Source organism: Rosa rugosa, chromosome 7 (genome assembly GCF_958449725.1).
Source record: "Rosa rugosa chromosome 7, drRosRugo1.1, whole genome shotgun sequence".
Lineage (NCBI taxonomy): Eukaryota > Viridiplantae > Streptophyta > Magnoliopsida > Rosales > Rosaceae > Rosa > Rosa rugosa.
Window position 1 is genome coordinate 20,010,780 of NC_084826.1, and position 11,142 is coordinate 20,021,921.

The window sequence follows — 11,142 nt, forward strand, 5'->3', positions numbered from 1 at the left end:
GAATTAAGGTTCATGCCACAAGAATTTGAAAGAACATTTTCCTAACATGGAAACTAACAGGTAAACAAACAATCTTCAAACTCAAAACGAATAGAGAAACTTTGGTGCAAAAACTTTGAAATAATATTGGACTGCCGTCAAAGAATGATCTTAAAAACATTGCAGCTTTCATTTCTTTGTTGGTTTAAGATAAGAGCACCTCAATCAATCAATACAGTGCATATTTGGCTTGTAAATCCCAAAACTCCTTAGTTTGCTTCATCGTCTCTGTACGTTCTGCAGTATACCTCTCTTTCCAATAGTCTCTGCACCTGATCATAAGATATTCAAGTCACAAAAGTTTAGCTTTCTCATGATAACTTGAGCAGAATGAATGATTTCAATTTACTCACCTTCTTTTCAGGAGCAGGTCTAGTTCTAACATATGCACTGCTTTAGCATACACTCCAGTCTGCATTTGAGGAAGATAGGAACGGATCAAACAGTGTAGGGTAGGAATTTTCAATTTTTTTTATCAATCAAAAACGAACCTTAAGAAATGTGAACTATAGAGAGAGAGAGAGAGAGAGAGAGCGCGCATTTGATCACGCAGTGAATAAGTTATATATATTCTCATTTATATCCCCTATATATTGCCTTCTAAAACATGAACATCTTTGCTACTGTTCACTACTTGTGGTATTTGAAGGTCAGACCGTCAGACACAAAAACAGGATGACCTAGCATAAACTTGGTGATCTAGAGACATCACGCCTACAATGAACATATATGTTCAGTGAGAGCAAGGAAAGTAAAGATCAAAATTTATAAAAACCAGCGGATCTAATCCATTCATATTCTGCTAATGAAAGATAAGAAATAATATAATAACAAAGTCCTTAGTCAGACGAAAAGTTGGAGCATAGTTTAAGGTATTAAACCTTGCACCCTTTCCTAAAGAATAAAGATATACTTGTGAAGAGAGTTAATTTTGATGTTTGATGACTTGAGATGGAGGCACTAAGTCAAGGATCGATGAGGGCCAATAGATGTTCCTGATATGAATAGCAATTCTAACAAATTCTTTATATAACCTTCAAAAGTCAATGGTTTAGGAAATTGAAACAGAAAATGGCTTTTGGACATCAAAGAATTATGACCATTCTTTCCAAATACTAGGTACAAACCTCTCTGCATATTGGGCACTTTGAATCTGAGTCTGCAGCTTTTGGGCCTTGGAAGATAAACACAGAAGCAGCTGAGCAAGCACAAGACTTGCAGAAAAGGTGACCACAGCTCAAAGCATATGGGTTAAATACAGTCTCCTGTAGATCAAATATGCACATAAGATCACCTATGTAAGAATGGTTTTTTCCCTTTACAATGGAACTGAAATATTTTTCCTTACCAAACATATAGCACAAGTCAGATCGTATTCCATCTTTAGAGAGTCGGGAAGAATCAAAGCCATTATCGGTGGTGTTGCATCAAGATCACAAGAAAAGTGACTAGAAAGCTCATTAAGCTCTCCACCATCCGATCCCTCAAGATTCAAATAAAAGGCACCTAGTTCTATAAGCCAAGGTGATTGCAAAAGCTCAACATGGTCAGCCTGCAACTTGGATTTGAAATGCTTGCCATTTTCAGAGCAATGTACCTACAATAGAAGATTTAAAACCAAGTGAAAAGTCATTCCTAGATACAGAATGGTATCAATTGAAGTAGTGATCGAGGATGATAAATATTGACCAGTCTGGCACATACCTTATCATATTTCTTAAGGATTTTTCTGATAGCAAGTGCGTTCATTGTAGCATACTCAATCAGCATCCGCCCTTCTTCAACCATGGCTTGTTGATCATACTTGAAACATTGTCGAAACCGCAGTAAGTATCTTTGTATTCCAGTAGCAACATGGAGATGGAGTAGATGTCTGGCTCTCAAATTAAAGCATATAGCTATGTCTGAAGCTTCCTTCATCAACTCTGAGAAGAATGTCTGATCACACACTACAAGATGGACATTGAAACTAGATGAGACTGGTCTACTTTAATCATTGGTAATATAAACAGGCGTTCCATGTAATGAAGGAGCATCTATCTTTGACTCTAAATACATATTCAGTCTATCAGGAAATCTTGATGACTTAGATGATCACCAAATGGAGATGCAATAACATAAAGCGGAACTACGAGAATCATCAATAACCATCCTACACATTGCCGGAAGCTAAGATACATGTAAATTCACTTTACAGCAACATTTTTTTTCATTGCGTGGTACTTCTTTAACCAAATTCCAAAGCGTCCACATCCTTTCTATGGAATAAGAAACTGAAGTAGGAATACTAGGAAAGGATTGTGAGGGCAGCATCCCTCATTTTTCAGAAAGTTGAAATAAGTATCTGTTGTTGGGTATAATTGAACACACACAGTTTTCCAATGAGTCAATGACATGATTTAGTAAGGCAAAAATAATATCAAAAGGGGCTAAAACAGCATGCATGTTTTTGCCTATAATTCTTGAAATCCATTTGAGCAGAATGGGATTGACTGAACTAAAAAAAAATCTGGGTGAATCTCAACCTAATATGTTAAACCCTACAACATTGATGATGGTGAAATTTAAACCCAAACATGCATACTCAAAAAGAGTTGTTTTATAGCAGGTGACATCAAATCAGTGACCCTTTTTCCTTATTGAAATCTGTAAAGTCCACAAGTGAACCACAGCTGTGGTCCAGTAGTCTTCTACGTACACATGCATAAAGAGAAAGCACTCATTCTCCATTGCCATATCATACAGATTCCATCATCATTACTATATATACACTCCAACTAAAAAAAAAAACATGCGTAATTCAAACAGCACAATGAACAAAATATATATATATATATATATATATATATATATATATATATATATATATATATATATATATATATATATATATATATACGGGGAAAGAGAATTAATTCTTACCAGGGCAAGATTGACATTGACAGGACAGCTGATTTTGATCATCAGGATCAACAGACGCCTCTTCTTGTTCAGCCTCATCATCATGGAATGTCTGACAAGTCTTGAGGACCTTCTTGAGGCGCTTATACTCGACATGCGAGCATTTCTCCAAGAAGTAGCGCTCTCGTTCGTTATGCAGGTATTCCGTGAAAGCCTCTCCGAATTTCATAATTTCCTTCCCCTTACCTCAATCGATTTGATTAAATCCAGGCCTTCCGCAAACCCTAGAATCCGGGAAGAGATGGAAAAATTTAATCCTAAAATGGTAATATGAGATTTTGGGGAAGAGAATGGAGAATTTCGGAATTTGAATATTGGTTTGGAGGTGGAGAAAAGCAGAGTCGGCTTTAAACCCAAGGGAGAGTGGAGACATAAAGACCCCGCGCTATTTTCGGGAATAACTTACAGGCGTGTGCCAGCGATAACTATTAAATACGCACGACACGTATGACGTAGGGCCTTTGACTGTAACAAAAACTTGACTATGACTATTGGTTGACCCGTTTAAACAAATACATGTGTTTTACACCATTTATAGAAGAAATGTTTGAGTGAAAAAAGAATAACAAATTGCATATAAGTTATTGACAAAAAATTGTTTGGCAGATACATCATTTAAAGATGAAATTAAAAACAAAATCTTACAGATAAAGACAATCTGTTCTCCACTTGCCACCTGTTATAAGGTAAATTACTTATTTGCCCTTAACTTATTTTTTTTGGGTATTTCTAAATGTACCCAGCAAAATACTTAGTACACCCAGCAAATTATTTATATTTAAATATTATTTTTAAACATCTAATTAAACCCAACAAGTTTCCCAAAGTACCCCCATCTTCATAGTTTTCCCAGCACAAAATTCTTCACCAGCATCGATCTTCTCACAAGACAAATTAGACAATGGTTTTGTTGTAATGGTGATGTGAGGCTCGTTTAATTGTGTGTGTATTTGAGAGAAGAGTAGAAGCATATGGAATGACCCAATTCAACCATCGTAGCTTCAGAAACTTGCAAACAAGCACAAAGATCACGCTTCCATTCTCTTCTCAGAGTTATTTACAGAGGCAGGCAGAAAAAATGAATCGCACTACTTCGATTGCATGAAGAAGGGGCTAAAAAGGCGCAGAGGCCGCTGGCATGCACGTTGACCTACCTAGAGTCCTCTATGCTTACCGAACTACAAGCTCCCCAACTGAAAAAAAACTCCATACCCTCAGCCAGAACTACAAGGAAGTCTATTGACTGCTGCAATTGTTAGATATGGATGTCATCTTATCATAACGAGTTCATACTCCTCCTTTTTTCATAACGGCCGTAATCCCATCTATCCTCCCTATTTCGATTTGTTTATATGTTTATTCAGTTTGCTGGGTACATGTTTGTTTGGGTGGGTATTTTGGGAATATTTGCTGGGTTTAATTAAATATTTTAAATACAAATAAATTGCTGGGTATATTTAGAAGTTTGCTGGGTACATTTAGAAAAACCCTTTTTTTTGTATCTTTATTCCCTTTCTGTTACATCAAGGAGAGACCGTCTCTCTCTCTCTCTCTCTTTCGTCGGCGACCCGTTCTTCTTCTTCTTTAATTTGAACGCAGTGAGAGAACCCGTCCATGGAAGTTTTCCGATTTCTCTTCTCCTATTGAAAGCGATCGAATTTCCAGGTTAGTTTTAGGATTCTTCATGTCTTCATGCTTCAAATTCATGTTTTTGTGTCAATTTCATGCTTTCTAAGATTTTGATCATCTACTGTTTCATCCAATTTCATGTGAATTTCTTCTAGTTTTGGTTCAATTTGTTTCGTTTTGAATTATTGAACTCGTTTTAGGTTGAATTTGATTCTTCTTTTTTCTTTTTACTTTTCAATTTTGAATTTGTGTGTTGATTTTTTACCTTCTGTGTTTTTGCATAATTGGTACGGGAATATATATTCAATCCTGAAGTTTGAGGTCTGAGTTGGTTTATAATTGGAGTATTGTGATTTTAGTGTCTGGTGGTTTATAATTGTGGTATGATTGTAGTAGAGCAGTAGCAGGTGTTTGAATTTGTGTAATAGCAGTAGCAAGTGGTTGATTATTGTGTATGTGAGGTTTGATATCTTGTAGAGCAGTAGCAAAGTTTGATGTGATGTTTAGTTTTAATATTATCATAGTAGATGTTTTAATTGTTTTGCTTTTAGGTTGTGCAGTAGCAGTATATAACATTAATAATAGTTTTCTAAATGTGTTTTAGGAAGCAAAGTCGTGGGCAGGGTCAATCCTTTCTTGCTAACTTGCCACCCGAAAACTATGCTATTGCTTGCTTCCCTACCAACAAATATGGCGAAATGAGTAATTCTTTGGCAGAGAGCTTCAACAACATGGTCAAAGATGAGAGATGCATGTCGCTGCCTCAGTTGCTTAAAGGCATTCGTGTGAGAGTTATGGAGATGTTTTGTGAAAGGAAGGTTCAATCTTCTACTTGGAGGAGTGTGCTATGTCCTAAGCTTGAGAAAAAGTTGTCGAAAAGGATAGAAACAGGGAGAAATTGGAGAGTTAGCCAGTCTACTAATGATATTTTTGAAGTTTGTACAGAGGGTAGCACCGTCATGGTGAACTTGGTTGAGAGGGAGTGTTCTTGTGCTTGGTGGTAGTTTAGGTGCTTCTCATGTTCTCACGCAGTTCAAGTAATGCAGAAGGCGAACCGTATCCCTTACCGTTACATTGAAGATTACTGGAAGACCTCATTCTATAGAAGTGCTCATGATCTTCCTATTTTTCCAGTCCCGGATCTTGATAAGCCCGACCCTAGTAGTTTTGGTGATTCATCTTTGCAGCCTCCCAAGACTCGAAAACCTCCTGGAAGACCGCGGACAAGGAGGATCAAGTCGTTTGGAGAAGAGTCCAGACCAGTCACGGTGTGATCAACTTGGCCACCACAACCGCAGGTCATGCAATGTGGCTATCTGAGACAGTAGCATATTTAGCAGTAGCAGTAGCATATTCATTAGTAACAGTAGCACATGGCATGATTCAGCAATAGCAGATTGATTCAGATTGATTCAACAGTAGCACATGTAATTTTTTGATTCATATATGTTCGCACTGCAATTTTATATAGTAGCAGTGCCTCAGATTAATTTTTTGAGCTCTTGAGAAGTTTCTATGTCATGAGGAACTGAGTATTGTAGGGATAAATGGTCATGGATGATCGTTTTTAAGAAGTAGCATATTCAACAGTAGCAGATGACATTGTTTCGTTGTAGCAAATTAAAGATTTTCAAAATTTACAGGAAAAAGTTTAATTTCAGTGATTGATATTTTTGGTTTCTAGTAATGAAGTAGCAGATTTGTTTATGTTCACTCTTCTGTCTTTTTTTAGTTTGTGTAGTAGCAAAATGTTTTATTGTAGTAGCAGGGCCTGTTGCCGGTGCAGCGACACACTGCCTTGTTTTATGTTCAATCTTCTGCCTTCTTGTATATTCAATTTTTTCATTTTATGCTTGGTCACCACAAATGAAGTAGAGAGTAAAGGACACCAAACCCGAAAACCACAATCAAATGCCTTCCAACATTTTGGTTCCCCAACAAAATATCACACCAACTTAACATCAAATTTTGGTTTGGCTTAGAAAACTTGAATCAATTTCAACCTTTTAAGCAACTTTGCAATTCAAGATTTTGATCCCCTTCCCATCCTGCTTGTTCAAAGATCAAAAAATGATAGGCAATAGCAAATCTACAAACATATCCCTATCTTCTGCACATGAGAATATATACTAATTACTAACTTAACACCGAATCCCATACGATTGGTGCACCAAAATAGACTACTAATATGTTTGTGAAGTCCTTTAATTGCTCTTCTTCCTTTGTTTCTTCGACGGTTTCTGCACCTCAAAACCTTCCAGTTGCTTCTCTTTCCGATCGGTTCTTTCTTTGATTCTCTTTATTGCTGATCTTGTCCTCGGTTCATTTGTAGGAGCAGTAGCACGAGCAGGAACAGCAGCAGGAGCATCTTCATCGGCCTCTTCATCTTTTTCTACCCTTTGCACTATCATCATTAGTTGTCTGCATTTGTTTCTCCATTTTCTAATCGCTTCTTGCTTCTTCTTCATCTTTGTCTTCAACTTTTTGTATTTGTTTGACACTTCTTCTTTTTCATCTCACAACCTCTCTATATAAGCTTGACAGTAACAGATCCATAAACAATGAATATCATATCATTAACATAAACCATAAACTAAAAAGTAGCATATCAATTCGATTTAAACAGTAGCAGATCATATCATTGACAGTAGCAGATCCAGCAGCTGGAAAACATATCATTGACATAAACTATAAACTATATAGTAGCATTCAAACATAATATTCAAACATAATACTTTCTAATTTATTCACTATTAAGGAACAAAAAATAATAGAAACCATCTAATCCTTTGAAATATGACTATATTCAATGACAAAATAACAATAGGTTTTCTTGAACAGTTATCACACGAAGTAAATGGGGATGCCATGATTACTAGATGTGCCTTGGATCAGCCAATTTTCATATAATTGACGAGCTATCATAATCGATTCAAATGTTGAATCATCAAGCAATCAAAGTGCCTAGGTTTGAATCATTACTGACAAAAATTCACAATATAGCAATGCAAATGCACCAGTTCCATTCATAAACAAAATGCACAACAAATACATAAATAAATGAAAACAGAGACACAGTACCAAGCAAATACCAAAAAAATCAAGAAGCTCAATCAAACAAAACAGAGACACAGTAGCAAGCAAACAAGAAGCTCAATCAAACAAACCAGAGACACAGTAGCAAGCAAACAAGAAGCTCAATCAAACAAAACAGAGACACAGTAGGTCATCTCTCTCCCTCACTCTTACTCTCACTATCTCTCTCTTACTCTTCAATCAACATCATTACAAATTCATAATGCTATATGTTACAAATCATTTGCTCAAGAGCAGCAATAGAATTTTCTCTGTACAATATATTCAACAAAATCCAAGCCAAACACAAATGTCAATATCAAGATTTCTACTCTTCAAACAGTTCTTAAACAATCAAATTTCCTATTCCAGATTCCAAATTTTTCAGCTCAAAAAATCTGAATTATTAAATTTTATGAACCAAACAAGCCAAACCGGCGGTGCGATCAAACAAGTAAACCGGAATCCTCTGCGAGTAAATCGAATTGGAGGTTTCAATCGATTCTACTGCTACTTTCGATTTGCTCAGCTTTGGAGGTTTCAACCTGCTACTTTTGATTTGCTCAGCTTTGGAGGTTTCAATCGATTCTACTGCTACTCCTACCTCATCTTTTCATATCCTAATTCGAAGAAACATAAACGAAGGCAGCAAAATTGGAGTAAGGGCTTACCTTACCGACCTCCATTGGAGCCAGATTCAAGCTAAGTGCTATTGCTTAAGAGATTTTGCAGTGCGTTTTGGATCCGTCGCTGGAGGTTTTAGGGTTTCTGATTTGGTTTTGGGCGTTTTGAGTTTTGGGATTTCAGGTTTTGGTCGTTGCGGATTATGCCAGTGGCATGAGCTTAAATTGTAATAAAAACTGAGCATTTTAGTCATTTTCTATCAAAATTCGAAGCCAGGCCTGCTTTATTTGGTTTTGGGCCTGAGCTTGTGTCCTTATTTGTATAAAACTATATGAAGGTGGGTTTTCTGTGTTTATATCTTTGGTCTGGTGCTACTATGTAATTTTCTATAAAAAAGAAAGGGAGCTTCTCCTCCACCATAAATGTAGAAATGTAGAAAACCTTCTCCTCCACCATATATAAATCGTAATATATACATCAAAATCTATGGGAAGACGTCACTTACTTCGTTTTTGACCTTGTGGATCGAGATGATGTTTCTTGCATAATCTCACATGGGTTTCTTAACATATATCTTTGCAATTATATAGAGGTCATGCTACTATGGTCAGTTACTTTCTTGCATGGCTTTGCTTTAATTTCCTACCGGGTATGTTGTAATGAAGAATCTCTATCTCAAAAAATCAAATTTTTTTGGGACCTTATTGAACACCAATGATCCAAAAGATGATAATCGCCAATGGAAGTTCAATAATCTGTTGAAACCATGTGAAATATAAAACATGGGTGTCTCTTAATGTAGGAGAGGATGTTGGCTATCGTTAGAGGTTTTGAATAATAGGGTTTAGAAAAAAAGGAGAGGACACTGGATGTCTATCAAGTTGGAAATGAATGATAATAAAAGTTTTTGCTAGATGTGTTAAGATGTTTGTTTGGGTTCATTTAGCAACACACATTTAGAATACATGTATTTTTTTTTTTTTTTTTTTAAAAGGCTTTCATTAATTTTATTGGATGAAGGGTATTGTGAGAAAATTAGGGAGGTGTAGATAGCATATTGATGATATGTAAAAGTAAGTTGGAGGTTTATTAAGTGGAGAAGTCTAAGTGCTAATTTTGAAGGTATGAATAGAAACTCCCAAAGAAATATATGATTATATTTTCATCCATGTGTGAGGAGTGAGGACTTGATAAAATTTATAGGATTTTTTTTTCTTGTATTAATTATGCAGAAGTTATGCATAAATACCAGTTACAGCCTTACAGGTGTGTCGCTCGATAAGCCACATAAACATAAGTTCTATTTCTAAATGATTGCCAGAAACAAAGTCTTATTTCTAACCAATAAAATAAATTAGGATTAAATACTCGTTACTCCTCATACTTTTGCATGAAAAACAGTTTAGTCCAAAATTTTAAAATTAAACAGTTTAGTCCTTATTCTTTCTAATTCTCACACAACAGGTCCTAAAATGACTATTATACCCCTCACTTTTTTTTCTCTCTCTCTCTCTCTCTCTCTCTCTCTATATATATATATATATATATATATACACACACACACACATACACACACACACACACACATATATAGTGTGTGTATAGAGAGAGAGAGGCAGAAAAAATAAAAAATAAAAAGAGAGAAAAATAAAAAAAATAAAAAGTGAGGGGTATAATAGTCATTTTAGGACCTGTTGTGTGAGAATTAAAAAGAATAAGGACTAAACTGTTTAATTTTAAAATTTTGGACTAAACTGTTTTTCATGCAAAAGTATGAGGAGTAACGAGTATTTAGCCCAATAAATTACTTCTATTTCTATATCATCAAGCGAGCTTGTCTATCCTATGTGAAGCCGATCTATCTTTATGAATCGACAAGTTATTACACAATATCTTCATTTTCACATTTTAGATGATTTTAAAAATAATGAATTGAATGTTTAGAGCATATATAAGGTTCAAAAGATGTCTAATTTTGAACAAATTGATTCTCTTATAGTCATAGGTTAGTCATGACTCATCCACATTAAATCAACTTGAAGCTAATTTATTCAACCACGTGCAGCTTCATCCTCATAGGCCACAGTATGATCACAAAGCATTCCAGATGAAGTACATCACATCTGTAATGTGATGAAATAATCTTTTACTCATTTGATAACGTCTGTCATATTTTAGCTCATCAAATAGAGGGACATCCGCAAAATAATATGTAAACAAATTATGTGCAGTAGCTTCTATCACGATAAACACTTATATGACCAGGAATTGCACCTCTCCGGCATGATTGAGCATCCTCTTCTTCGTCGAGATAATCTGCTAAGAGGAGATTGTTGTTAGCACATATATGAAGTAACAAATATTGCTTCCGATCAAATGTGGCCAAGATAGAATTACAATACTCAACAGTTCCATTTGAAGATAGAGAAGATGATGATATTTGGGATGGATCCATCGTAGTGAACTAATTTGATAGAGAGATTGAAGAGAGTTGAGTGAAAAATGTGGTGATGGAAACAATAATAATATCCAAGTTTTTATAGGAATATTTTTGCATCAAATAGAGCCTTTTATAGCCGTTATTTACAGCTATCATTATATCATTGATTGGAAATAGCTTTTTTTGTCATTTTAACAAATTATATATAGCCGTTGGATATGAATCATATGATGATGTTTGATTTTTTATTATAGAAATTGGCCTATGGTGACAGCTCTATTTTTTGTTGATAGGCCAAATAGACATATTAGAGAGAATACGCTATTTTTGGTAGGCCAAAAGCCAAATGACTTTTGACCTACCATGGGAGATGC

The 11,142-nt window shown here is 35.4% G+C and overlaps 1 protein-coding gene across 1 annotated transcript; it reads right to left on the reverse strand.

Annotated features, from left to right (window-relative positions):
- Window positions 1–145: 145 nt before the first annotated feature.
- LOC133720559 (probable E3 ubiquitin-protein ligase BAH1-like) lies at window positions 146–3,387 on the reverse strand. The gene is made up of 6 exons (XM_062146930.1): window positions 2,962–3,387; window positions 1,744–1,988; window positions 1,388–1,636; window positions 1,167–1,304; window positions 393–451; window positions 146–311 (listed from the first exon to the last, which is right to left on the reverse strand). Exons 1-6 carry the CDS (start codon window positions 3,167–3,169, stop codon window positions 209–211), a joined length of 1,002 nt encoding a protein of 333 aa, XP_062002914.1. The 5' UTR covers window positions 3,170–3,387; the 3' UTR covers window positions 146–208.
- Window positions 3,388–11,142: the final 7,755 nt, after the last annotated feature.